Below are 14,334 nucleotides of genomic sequence, written 5' to 3' on the forward strand. Positions count from 1 at the left end.
TCCGAAGTTATGCAACAAAATGAGGTGATGAAGAAGGGTTTAAGGAAATCAATGTCGATGTTAATGGATGAATGGAAGAGTTTTGAAGAGGTTTCTGACTTGACCACCAAGTGTTTCCAACAATGCTTTGATGAACTGGAGGTCAGGGAGAAGCACTTGAGTTCAGTAAAAGAATCAGTGGTCGAGAGTTCTCATGAACTTGACTTGATCAGGGAATCCGTGGAGCAGAGACGGAAAGAAGTTGAGGTAAAAGAGGAAGAATTTTGTGCATTTCGGGAGACAGAAATCAGGGATTTGGAATGCCACTGGAATGACCTCATTTTAGCAAAACAGGAGTTTGATGAAGCTGTGAAATTGAGAGAGAAAAAGCTGAACGAGCAAGAGAAGATGGGGGAACGCCTTTTGGGAGAAATAGAGAATCTTGAGAAGAGAAGTCGGTGGAAAATAGGTTTATGGAGATTAGTATGAAGGAGAAGGAGTTTGAGGAAAAGTTGAATAAGGTTCGCGAAGAATCACATGCCCTTCATTTGAAAGAGAGAAAATTCGCTGAAGATTCTCAAGTTAAGGAAGATATTTTACAGTCGAGGGAGAAGGAACTTGAAACAAAACTAAGGAGCTTGGATACTGCGATGAAGGAACTTACAATGAAGGAAAATAGGCTGGATACTGCGACGAAGGAACTTGAAACAAACATAAAGAGCTTGGATTCTGCGAGGAAGGAACTTACAGTGAAGGAAAATAGGCTAGACAAAGCGACAAAGGAGCATGAAACAAAAGTAACGAGCTTGGATTCTGCGAAGAATGAACTTACAATGAAGGAAAATAGGCTGGACAATGCGACGAAGGAACTTAGAGAAAAGGAACTAAGAGAGAAGGCTATGTTGACAAAGGAACTCCAAGAAAAGACAAGTAATGTGGATTCTTTAAAGAAGAAACTTACTATCAAGGAAGACCACCTGACCTCAATGAAGAAGGAACTGGCGCACAATGACAAGAGTCTGGGTACAATTAATAATCAACTTGAACTCCAAGGGCTGGAGTTGAATTTACTTGAGGGAAAAGTCCAATTAAGGGAGGGAGAGCTCAGTTCTATTAAGAAGGAACTAAGAGAGAAGGTAACTATGTTGGATTCTGTGACGAAAGTACTCCAAGGGAAGACAAGTGACTTGAATTCTTTAAAGAAGCAACTTAGTATCAACAAAGACCACCTGACCTCAATGAGGAAGAAATTGGAGCACAAGGACAAGAGTGTGGATACAATTAGGAATAAACTTGAACTCAAGGAGCAGGAGTTTAATTTACTTGAGGGAGGACACCAATTAAGGGAGGGAGAGCTCAGTTCTTGTAAAAGGGAACTAAGAGAGAAGGTAACTATGTTGGATTCTGTGACGAAGGAACTCCAAGGGAAGACAAGTAACTTGGATTCTTTAAAGAAGAAACTTACTATCAATGAAGACCACCTGACCACAATGAAGAAGAAATTGGAGCACAAGGACAAGAGTGTGGATACAATCAAGAATAAACTTGAACTCAAGGAGCAGGAGTTGAATTTACTTGAGGAAAGACTCCAATTAAGGGAGGGAGAGCTCAGTTCTGTTCAAGAGGGATATAGGCAGCCCTCAGAAGAACTTGATTCTACGAAGAAGAAACTGGATTTAGTTGATGGTGAGTTTCAACTAGAAAAGGAAAAATACCAAACAGAACAAGGATTATTCAAGAAAAGCATGAAAGATATAGAACTTAAAGAGAAACAGGTTGAGGTGAAATTTAGAGAGGTTGAACAAAGAAAAAAACACATGGAAGATCGGTTTAAAGTGCTTGAGGAAAAAATGAAGCAACTGAAAACTATTGGTAATGCTCCTGAGCCTATTGACAATGTAGAAGCTGATACCACCTCTACTGATTCTGCTGATATAAAACTTGTTCTGACGATGGATGGGAAGGCTTTACAGATATTCTTAAATGAGCACGAGAAGAAGCTAGATTCAATGTCTGATGATGTTTTTAGGACCCTTCATTTGTCTCGCAACCCTGCACAATTGGTGCTTGATGCAATGGAAGGGTTCTATCCTCCCCACTTGATGATGATGAAGGGAGATACAGAGTTTGAGGGCAGTGTTGCCAGGAAGACCTGCATTCTTCTGTTAGAGCAGTTAATTAGAGTCTCACCAAAGATTCAACCTACTGTGAGTGAAAGAGCAATGAAACTGGCAAGTGAGTGGAAGTTTAAAATGACTGGGAATCAATTAGAGATCTTGGGCTTCTTGTATCTGTTGGCTTCTTTTAATCTGGTCTTTGCTTTTGATGCGGATGAGCTTATGAACCTGCTCGCTGTCGTAGCTGAGCATAACAAGTCAAAGGAGTTGTGTCGCCTTCTTGGTTTCACAGAGAATATTCCTTGTAAGTATAGATTATATTCATATGTTATTCTTTTTGTAGCATTCCCTCTACATCTTCTCTTGCCGAACCTAGGCTACCACGAGGTAAGAAAATTAATGTATTATCTATTATGCATTCATTATTCACATAAATATAGGAAATATGGTGAAAGGATAAGGTCTAGTACGTCGTCAGATGGATATTGATGATCAATTAGATTTTGTTTTGGCAATCTCAATCACTTAGCTATTGATGCAACCGGAATTTGAATTACTAGCATCTAAGGCACACGTGATTTGCAGCTTAAACTCTTGATTGAAAAGTATGACTTTATTAACAAAATGCTATTTTATTGAAACAAAACTGAAGTATCATAATTTAGTACAATATTCCACAAGTAGGGTATGGGGAGGGTAGGATGTATGCAGACCTTACCCCTACCTCTTCAACGAAAAAAATAATAATTTTAGTACAATATTTTTCTTGTCGAAAATGCAAATTTGATGTAGATAAGTAGCTATGCCTGGAAAATTATGTTTGGGACAACACCATGTAATTATTAGAATAGTAATTATCAGTGTTTTAAAAGGCAATTTCAGGACTCGCCTCGGGGCTCGCCCCAAGGCGGGGCACTGCCAAAACGCCTTGGGGCTCACGTGTGGGGCTTAGTTCCTGTGAGACTTACGCCCTAAGCGCCCGACTGTACGCCCTAAACACTCCTAACGCCCAACGCTCGGGGCTCGCCTAACAATTCTTACACAAATTATATGTTAAATTCTTTAATTATAATCGTTGACCCTCATAATTCTTTAACAAATGAATGATACTTAATAGTTTTTCATCTATAGAAATAAGAAAATTAGGTGTAACTCAAATAACAAGTCGTAATATTACATATTTACTGTTTGAGAACGTCGTGAGGGTGAATATCACTTAATATTTCTTTTAAAAATACATAGCCGAATTGTACATTTTCACTTATCTTTGGTCTTTTGTCCTATGTATCAAAATTGTCATATTTTATTATTTCTCTATTTGAAAGTAATTTTATTTTATTCATGAAGGAGTTACATTTTAATTATAATACTGATAAAGCTTTATTGATTGTTTGCTTATAGGGAGATAAAACGGATAGTTTGATAGTAATATTGTTTCAAGAAATTGTGATTTTTCATTGTTTGAAAGTTAAGAAGTTAGAGTTAATTTGCATTTCATAATAGCTTTTATTTCATTGTATTGTTTATACTTGTAAAGTTATGTTATATATAAATACAAATTGTAAGTGGTGTATAATCGATTGCTTTAATTAGTATTTTGTGATCAGGATCAAACACATCTATATATATAATATATATTATTTTTTCATTTATTTACAGTTTTCTTTTATTTTTTATGTAATTTTACCTATTTAAAAATATTTATTGTAATTATATTATTTTATGAAATACTAAAAATTAAATACCCATGAGGCTTACGCCCCGTGCCTTGGGGCTTACGCCTCGTCGAGGCATATGTAAAACGTCCCGCCTTACGCCCCCGCCTCTTAAAACACTGGTAATTATACTATCATTTAATTACATAGTATAGTAAATTCAAGGTTCTACTTTATTTTCCATAAGGTATTACATAATTATTATGTAAGCATCATGTTTGGTTGTACAATTTGAAATTACATAGTTAGATATTTTTTAAATTTAAAATAAATATTAAAAATTGTCATAGAAATTAAATAAGCCTTTTGTTTACATAAAAAGTAAATAAGCTTTAATGGATTATGATTGTAAAGGAATGATTTTGCATTGCCCAACGCTGATTAGTGATTGGCATTTGATTAATGAATATACTTTTGCCTACTAGTCTGAAGTAAAAAGATATTCAATTTGATCAGACAGTCCCATGTTAGGTATCTGATTACGAGATCATAGGGTAATCAAGGGATGCATTGCATTCATTTGTGAAAGTGTACTAGTTTCGTGCAGATCTACCAGAATCAGCCTCTCTATCTCCCAAGGTAGGGTTAAGGAGTAAGGTTCACGTACACTCTACCCTCCCCGTACCCCACTTGTGGGATTCCACTTGGTATGTTGTTGTTGTTGTAGTACTATTTTGGTACAGCTTGTATTGCTCTGTAGCATGAAAAGACAGGGCAGAATGCAGATATCCGTGTAACATTTGGTGTGCAAACTGCCATAGTAGGAGTGTGACGAGGTTTCTTTTACTATTAGCATTGATCTGGGGTCACTAAAGCTTGTTCCAAAATGGTGAGGAACTAATAGATTATGTTGTAACTGGGAAAAAGAAATGCTTGTCTTAATCGAAAAAAGAAAGGAATGGTTTGTCTGAGATTTGACTTTAAGTGGCCAATTCCTCTGGAGGTGTTGAAGTCTCTTAACATCGTACTTTTTTTATTATCTTCAAACAATAGATGCCTTTTTTGATAAATACTGATTGGAGAGCAATAGGAGATGTTTTGATGAATAGTCAACTTCTTTAGGTAGTTTGAAGGCAAGGTGTATTGCCAATCTGTTTAGTTGGTCCAATTTGTATCCTGCCGTTAGTGCAGAACATCTTCAGGACCTTATTAAGTCACTAGTTCTGGCTTAGAGAGTTTGTATAGTCAGCCAAAGATTTTTTGTAAGCTCAAATGCCACATCTTGTAATTCTTGCATCTTCTTGATGCCGTTTATTAATAGCACTTGCTTTATTAAAAATAAAACAGAAAAGGTCCAAAAATATCCCTAACGTATGGGAAATGGCTCACAAATACCCTCCATCCATCTATTGGTCCAAAAATACTCCATCCACCTATTTGGTAAAAAATACCCCCAACCTATTTTTTTGGCTCAAGAATACACCTCAAACTAACACCCTAATTTTGATGGTATTTTTTCAATTTTTAAATGCCACGTGGCTTGTTTTGATTGGCCACATATATTATTTAATTTAAAAATTAATCCTCACCCATTTAATCTAACCCATTTTGTAACTTAACCCTGGGGTCGATCATCCAAGGGAATGGCGAGATTAACGATGATGTCACACATCGTATTGGAGCGGGATGGATGAAATGGAAGCTCGCTTCGGGGGTGTTGTGCGATAAAAAGGTGCCGCCTATACTAAAGGGAAAGTTCTACAAAGCGGTGGTTAGACCGACTATGTTGTATGGGACGGAATGCTGGCCAGTTAAGAAAGCTCATGTCCAGAAGATGAAGGTAGCAGAGATGCGGATGCTGAGATGGATGTGCGGGCATACCAGGAGAGATAGGATTCGGAATGAAGTGATTCAGGACAAGGTGGGTGTGGCCCTTGTGGTGGATAAGATGTGGGAAGGGAGGTTGAGATGGTTCGGCCATGTGTAGCGGAGATGCGTTGATGCACCAGTGAGGAGGTGTGAGAGGCAGGCAGTGGTGGGCTTGAAGAGAGGGAGGGGTAGGCCAAAGAAGGCCTGGGGAGAGGTGATTCGGCAGGATATGGCGCTACTTCAGCTTACCGAGGACATGACCGGTAATAGGAGAGAGTGGAGGTTGAGTATCAGGGTAGAGGGCTAGTGGGGGGCCGCAAGGATTTCTTTCCCGTCTTAGGAGTATTATTATCCTGCTTTTTATGCGTTGGGTCTTGCCTATCCATGCTGTTTTATCATGACTTCTTTGCTTTTGTTATTTCTCATTTTCGCATTGCTTTAATTTGCTTGTCTGTATCTGACTCTTTTCCCTTGTTTTCCTTTGAGCCGATGGTCTTTCGGAAATAGCCTCCCTACCTTCCAAGGTGGGGGTAAGGTCTGCGTACACTTTACCCTCCCCAGACCCCACATTGTGGGATTCAACTCGGTATGTTGTTGTTGATTTAGAGAGTTTGAAGCAATTACAAACAATTGATTGAAAATAATCCTAAAAAATGAAATCACAGGCAATCACTACAATACTGAAGTCGATTCAAAACTACAATACTGAAGTCGATTATTTCATCAAAGATAGTAACTATTAGTAATAAGATATTAACAATTGGTGTTAGTAAAACTAACATGATTTAGCGAGTTTGAAGCAATTAGCAGCTCTATCGAATAAATTTAAAATAAGCATTCTTAATCAGCTCAAACTAGAAAATCTAAAAACAAAAAAAAATAAGTAGAATATTTCATCGAAATAACAATAAAAATAAAAATAACACCAGCAATCGATTATCAATTTAGCTAATAACTTTATCAAACAAATCTAAAGCATCATCGTTTTGAGACAAACTGTCCCCAACCATTGAGTTTTTTCTCTGCTTTTTAAATTTTTTTCTCTGCTTTTTTAACGAATTCTTCTCCTCTAGCCATCTGATCCCCCATTGTGTTTTGTTTTTTGTGTGTTTTTTGTTTGCTTAGCTGAAGAGGATTCTGTAATGGAAAAAGAAGAAGAAAGAATCAAATTAAGGTGGTTGAGATGGTGTTGGGAGTTGATTTTTTAATTAAATGGGTGGGGATTAATTTTTAAATTAAATAATATATGTGGCCAATCAAAATAAGCCACGTAGCATTTTAAAATTGAAAAAATACCATCAAAATTAGGGTGTTAGTTTGTGGGGTATTATTGAGCCAAAAAAATAGGCTGGGGGTATTGTTTTTACCAAATAGGTGGATGGAGGAGTATTTTTGGACCAATAGGTGGATGGAGGGTATTTGTGAGCCATTTCCTATACGTTAGGGGTATTTTTGGACCTTTTCCGTTTAAAAAATACTGAAAAGTTTGATCAAAATACGCTTTCCTTGCACGTTCTTAGCATTCTCAACTATTTTATGGCTGCATTGTGGATATTCATAGAATGGTATGTTGTCGGTGATAGATTAAATGTGAGCAGGTTACTGTCATTCCATTTATTCAAAGGCAGAAAGGATTTTGACAACTAAATAGTTTTGATGACAGGTTTCAAGGCAGATGTAACTGCATCTGTCATTTCTGAGGCTCAAAAACCACAGCAGACTCAGCTGAAACACAAGGAATCAACTAGTCCATCTGGTCGAGCTGATATCAAGGCCCTCAGCTATACCTCATCCACTGGAAAGGCCTCCACTTGCATGTTAGGTCATTCCAATGCTATGGCTGCCATCCTTGTGAGTATGGGCGGAAAGAACTTGCAGACTTTTCTGAACAATCATTGGAAAGAACAGGAGTTGTTGCGGATTGAAATCTCTAGAGCTCTCAAATTGTCATCTGACTCGGGGATGCTTGTGTTGGAAGCACTTGAAGGATTTTATCCTCCAGAACCTCATAATGAAGAAATTTTATTTGATCGTAGTGTCATCCGGAAAAGTTGCATCTTTCTACTGGAACAATTGATGATACTCTCACCAAAACTTAAACCAGAAGCCAAACTGGAAGCTCGCAAGCTTGCATTTGACTGGAAAGAAAAGATGAAAGCTGAAACAGAAGACCATCTGGGAATCTTGGGTTTTCTGCTTCTAGTGGGTGCCTACGGCTTGGCATCTGCCTTCGATAAAGACGAGCTTGAGAGTTTGTGCCACACTGCAGCACAGGATGATAATGCATATCCGATTTTTCATGTACTTGGTATTGCAGGTAAGACTTCTTGTAAGAATTAAAATTTGGTCAGTCTTATGTGTTATTTATTGTTGTGGAATATTAATGACATCGTGTGTTCTATTTAACCTTCTCAGGAGAACATCCCTCTAAAACTGAACCTCTTTCCAACAATGTGGAGATGAAATGCAAGGGATGTGATTTAACCTCTGGTTGTTCATTAAGTTTTATTCATTGTTTATCAGATCCTGCAAAGGTTGTCTTGGATGCATTGCGGAAGTGTCGTTCTACCAATTTGGGGAAGTATAAATATGGCCCATTAGTTATGAAGAGTTTCTCTGATTTGTTGGAACATCTGAGAGAAGTTTCTCCAGAAATAACACCACAGGTTAAAATAGATGCAATTGTGCTTGCTGTTGAGTGGCAAAAAACATTTACCGGATCGCAGCTGAATCCTTCAGAGGTCCTAGGCTTTTTGCAACTTCTAGCTACTTTTGAATTATCATCATCTTTTGATTCAGATGAGCTTCTACCTCTATTGAAGATTGTTTACAATTCTAAAAGAGCAATTAATCTGTTCAAAATCCTAGAGTTAGCAGATAAGATCCCATGTATGCTCTCATTCTCTCTCTCTCTCTCTCTCTCTCTCTCTCTTTTATGCATATGCACATACTGACCAAGCATGATATCAGGTACTGGTTATATGTTGGGTTTCCATTTTTCAACTTTATTCAGCTCTCACATGCATGATGTTATCTTTTGATTGACCAATTCATGTTGTTATGGCCTTTTTGGATGTTTTGTCTATGGTAAATAGTTTAATCATCTTTTGTTCCTTCTCCAAGAGACTTATTAGTTGCAATGCTTTCTAATTTTATTGGGAGAGAAAGTTGGTAATTTCATCAAAGGTATTGGATTAGCATTTGAGCCTGTTTGGATGGGCTTAAAAAAAGCAGCTTATAAGCTGAAAACAGCTTATAAGTTGCTTGATAAGTTAAGCCAAACGGGTTCACTTATTTTTTTGGGCTTATTTTAAGCACAAAATGACTTTAAGCTGGCCAGCCAAACACTCAAAAAAGCTGAAAACAGCTTATAAGCCAATCCGAACGGGCTCTTTATGTTCTACTTGAGTTGTGAAGTATGTTTTCTCTCTGTGAAAATATGCACAATTATGGTTTTATTTATTTGGCAGGACGAAGTGATATTTTTTGACTGGATCTTTAAACAGTAACCTTTTTAGTTGTCTGTTATTGTCCTTTCCATTCTTTCCTTGCAGCATACTTGGCAACTTTCTGAAGTTCTAATCAGAGTGCATAAAGTATAGTTACTTGATATCAACTTTATAGGTGATGAATCTTGTTTGTTTTTGTATGTGTGTGTATATGTATTATTTTTTATTTTACAATCTTTGATTATTGTGAGACTTTGGGGTGCTAGACTGCTAGTATAATTACATCTTCTATTAGTATTCATTATTTTGGATGGAGGGTCATTAGCTACTGTTGATACATGGGTCTTTGTGCTGAAACTTATTTCATCTAATATGTCATTCCTGCACACTGAAGCAGAAAATTTCCACCTATATGCTACAACTAATTATTTTCCATCTCATTCTACTTGACACTTAAATTAATGTCGGAGATTATCTTTCTCTGCCAGTGTCATTCTTCTTATCCTAACTATTCTTTACAACTGACTTCTCTATATTTTTGTTTTATAGGCTTTATTGAAAATCTGATTAAGAGAAAACAGTGGCTGCTGGCAATTAGGTACATCTATGTGTATGAACTTGTTGACTTGTTTCCACCTGTGCCTCTCCTTAAAGACTATGTGCTCTACTCAAAAGAGCAAGCCAAGAAAATACGTGATAATGGACTCGGTTCTCGTGAAGCCCAAGTAAGTACTCATCTCTTTTATCTCTTGAACAGTCAAATTTTGGTTCTGTGCTCATAATGTACCAAACTTGATCACAGGAAAAGGCTATAAATTGTGAAATATCTGTGTTGAGAGCTGCAATTAAATGCATTTTGTCTCGCAACCTTCAATCAGAATACTCACCTGACATTCTTCGAGCTCGTATTGCAAAGCTTCAAAGGCAGATGGCAGACCTAAGGATCCCGAACCAACACTCCGGCAATGACAGAGATGAAGGAACTCTCTGTGCTCCAGCTTCTCAAGTGCAAAAAGCGGCCACAAAGAAACGTCTTGCCTCAGCTACTGAGGGTGTTTCTGTACATGAGTCCCGACTGCAACACTGCGGCGACGACAGAGGTGAAGGAACTCTCTGTGCTCCAATTTGTCAAAGTGCAAAAAGCTGCCACACAAAAACGCCTTGCTTCAGCTACTGAGGGTGTTACTGTACATGAGTCCCGACAGCAACACTCCGGCAACGACAGAGATGAAGGAACTCTCTGTGCTCCAATTTGTCAAGTGCAAAAAGCTGCCACACAAAAACGCCTTGCTTCAGCTACCGAGGGTGTTACTGTACATGAGTCCCGACAGCAACACTCCGGCGATGACAGATGTGAAGGAACTCTTCGTGCTCCAATTTCTCAAGTGCAAAAAGCTGTCACAAAAGAACATCTTGCTTCAGGTACCGAGGATGTTCCTGTACATGAGTCCCGACAGCAACACTCCGGCGACGACAGAGGTGAAGGAGCTCTCTGTGCTCCAATTTGTCAAGTGCAAAAAGCTGCCACAAATAAACGTCGTGCTTCAGCAACTGAGGGTGTTACTGTACATGAGTCCCGACAGCAACACTCCGGCGATGACAGAGGTGAAGGAGCTCTCTGTGCTCCAATTTCTCAAGTGCAAAAAGCTGCCACAAAAGAACTTCTTGCTTCAGCTACTGAGGGTGTTACGGTACCTTACTCTCGGCAGCAACACTCCGGCAACAACAGAGATGAAGGAACTCTCTGTGCTCCAATGTCTCAAGTGCAAAAAGCTGCCACAAATAAACGTCGTGCTTCAGCAACTGAGGATGTTACTGTACATGAGTCCCGACAGCAACACTCCGGCAACGACAGAGATGAAGGAACTCGCTGTGCTCCCATCTCTCAAGTGCAAAAAGCTGCCACAAATAAACGTCGTGCTTCAGCAACTGAGGGTGTTACTGTACATGAGTCCCGACAGCAACACTCCGGCAACAACAGAGATGAAGGAACTCGCTGTGCTCCAATCTCTCAAGGGCAAAAAGCTGCCACAAATAAACGTCGTGCTTCAGCAACTGAGGGTGTGACTGTACATGAGTCCCGACAGCAACACTCTGCCCACGACAGAGATGAAGGAACTCTCTGTGCTCCAATTTCTCTAGTGCAAAAAGCTGCCACAAGAAAACGTCTTGCCTCAGCTACTGAGGGTGTTACTGCACACGAGTCCCGACAGCAACAGCGAAAACATAAGCGCGTCTGCCAGTTACCAATGCAGACAGAAGTTTGTCCAGATTCTATCATTTGCAATGCTTCTCTGTCATCTTCTCAACCCACATCTACAGATGCTCAATTTCGTACTGTGACACCAAACTACTCAAAAGAAGTATTTTCTCAGCCCTTAGAGGGCTACTCTGCAGATGACCAGATTTGTGATTCTGGACAAGCATCTTCCCATCTAATTGGTGGTTCACATGCTTACGATGATGCTAACGTTGAAACTGGAAAACTGGTTCTTCCAGTACAAGCATCGTGTCATACTAATCATAGTGACCACTCCGTGATTACTTCTAGTGTGCCACAATCCTTATCGCTGCCTATATGCCCATTTTATGATCCTGGGGAAAATCTGATGCCAAAACTTGAGGAGCTACTGAGTAAGCTCCAGAATGCTTGTCCAGCTCAGGGAAGACTGAAATGAAATGAACTGAAGATCATGAGAGGACCTAGTGAGAAGACTGCCTAGCAACTGAATTCAATCCTTCTCTGTAAATGTTAGGTATATACATGTATGCATACAAAAAGATACAGTAACTAATATCAACCAGTGGACTAGCTAAGCTAGCTAACTACAGGACCTAACTAGCCATTTCATCAGTTAAACTGATGCTAATTAAAATGCAAGCTAGCTCTTTTTGGCTCGTTATTCACCTGTTGTAAGCGTCCCACAATGTTTGTTGCAGATAAACCCTTATTATTCTACGTCCAAAATCCTTATAACTGATAAATAAGGGTGTACAATGAAAACTGACAAACAACACCAAATTATAATTCGAGTCAAAATCGGACTAGTGATTTGGTTTGATATTGGGAAAAAAAAATCCAATCATAGTTGGTTTTGTTAAGTTTTAACTAAAAGAAGTCAAACCAAATCAACCCAACATTATGTTTATATAATTTTTTAAAATATTTTATAAATAAAAATATTTATTGTAATATAATTTATAAATATTTTTTTTTTATAGTTTTTGAGATAATTTCAGAGTCCTCCCTTCAACGCTTTATTACTCTGACCTCCCTCGTGATTTAATATTATGCGTACCTCCTTTATTTTGATTTTATTGTAACAATTCTTTTTATCTATTTATTACTAATATAAAATTATGACATGACAAATCTACCCCCACTAGCTCTATTAACCTCTTCTAATTAGTAAAAATTAATTGTATGATATTTTATTTAACAATTTTCTTAAAGAATAAAAGCCCTAAATCTCTAGGCCTAGCTAGTTTCTGTTCCAAGTTCTTCCTTTCCAGTCTTATTTGCAAAAATGATTTTCAGTTTTAGAGTAATAAGCCATCATTTCTGCAAAAGAAATCAAATAAGATATTCCTCTGCGAATGTATGATTCCTATATATGCCTTATTTAAGCTTTTAATGAAAGTGTTATAACAGGTTAAATGTTGGAGATTTCTGCAATGCATTACGAATAAATTAGTTGGGATGATCTTTTTTTTTTTTTTTTTTTTTTTTTTTGAGCGGATTGCCTTTCAAATTGGTCGTCTTTAAGGTTTGCCTTTCGCTAGGGACCTCTTGGTCACGGGTTCGAACCCCCGCTGAGTGAAAATTTAAAAAAAAATCGCAAGACAAAAGTTGTAAAAAAAAAAAAAAGGCAGAATTTCTGCCTTAAGGCAGAATTTGTAAATTATGCCCTTTCTGTCTTAAGGCAGAGTTATTTCTGAACTTGTGCCTTGTGAAATTTTTTATAATTTTCGCCTGAATGAGGGGTTTGAACCCGTGACCAAGCGGTCCCTAGCAAAGGGCAAACTTTAGAGACCACCATTTTGAAGGACAAAACTTAAAGACCACCCTGTAATAAGGGCATTCCTGCTAATTGCCCTGGGATGATTACAGTAGACAATGTGTAGGTATTTTGGTAATATTAGTTCTACACTTTTAATTTGCTTTATTGAAATTTGAAGGAGATGTGCAGTTGATAAAATGAATTGCAAAAGCCTTCGGAGTTACAAGTAGCCTTTTGATACATTAGTAATATATAACTTAACCTTATAATTGTTTTAATTTATATATTTAACTCTGTAAAGATTTTATTTTTTAACCTAATGACTGGTTGATTATATTAGTAAGGGTAAAATTGTCATATTTTAATTTTTTATATTAGTAACAATTAGATAAAAAGAATTGTCACAATAAATCAAAATCAGATAAGTAAGCATAATATTTTAAACCACGAGGAAGGTTAGTGTGATAGAGCAAAACTTTAGGGGAGGTCTCTGAAATTATCCCTAATTTTTGTCTTTGGAAAATTGACGTGGGAATACAATGAGGGCAAAATATTGGGTCATTTGCACTTTTCAGCCCTATTTTGTGATGGTCTTTAATTTTTGGCCATCAAGGCATATAGTTTTGTCGTAGGACATAAATTTATTTTTGCATCATAATATCTCATAGGTTATGCTCACACCCTTAAAGAACTTATCACCGCTAGACATAAATTTTGATTTTGAAGGGAAAAATTTAAGACCACTCCATTTGAAGGGAAAACCGTCCAAGTTCTTCTAAAATATTCGCACAAAACATTCCAAGTTTTAACTTTTGGCATCTAATAGCCCAAATACAAAACTCATTCTTAATTTTTTTTGGCATTGTATAGCCAATTAAATAAATATGCAAATTACTCCCTACACTCCAAAATGATTATCTTGATTCACTAAATTAATGTTCGGTGTGAAATCGGACATAAAATCTTTAATTTTTTTGTTTTTTTTAAAAAATTACATATTTAGGTACTACATACATAAAAAGTAATATAAGTCACAATAGTTAACAATTCAAAAAAATTTAGAAAATATGATTATGGTCAAAGAAAATATCCTTTTGATTGTCCAACTACTCCCTCTGTTCCAATTTATGTGATATATTTTCCTTTTTAATCTGTCTAAAAAAGAATGATACAAGACATAATTTAACTTAAACTTCATCTTTTACCCTTAATGAAATAATTCACGGCCAGGGGCGTATCTAGCCTATTAAGTTAGTGTTCAAGT

General features: G+C 37.3%; 1 protein-coding gene across 3 annotated transcripts; it reads left to right on the forward strand.

The window, feature by feature from the left end:
- Positions 1–306: 306 nt before the first annotated feature.
- Positions 307–10,381, forward strand: LOC132641023 (FRIGIDA-like protein 5). Of its 3 annotated transcripts, none has more exons than XM_060357873.1 (5): positions 307–2,400; positions 7,272–7,937; positions 8,036–8,509; positions 9,619–9,794; positions 9,872–10,381. In XM_060357873.1, exons 1-5 carry the CDS (start codon positions 453–455, stop codon positions 10,244–10,246), a joined length of 3,639 nt encoding a protein of 1,212 aa, XP_060213856.1. In that variant the 5' UTR covers positions 307–452; the 3' UTR covers positions 10,247–10,381. The 3 variants fall into 3 exon arrangements, with proteins under 3 accessions (XP_060213856.1, XP_060213857.1, XP_060213858.1); XM_060357874.1 differs by having other exon boundaries at positions 7,284–7,937; XM_060357875.1 differs by lacking the exon at positions 9,872–10,381 and having other exon boundaries at positions 8,036–8,361; positions 9,619–9,788.
- Positions 10,382–14,334: the final 3,953 nt, after the last annotated feature.

This window comes from Lycium barbarum, chromosome 5, assembly GCF_019175385.1.
Source record: "Lycium barbarum isolate Lr01 chromosome 5, ASM1917538v2, whole genome shotgun sequence".
NCBI lineage: Eukaryota > Viridiplantae > Streptophyta > Magnoliopsida > Solanales > Solanaceae > Lycium > Lycium barbarum.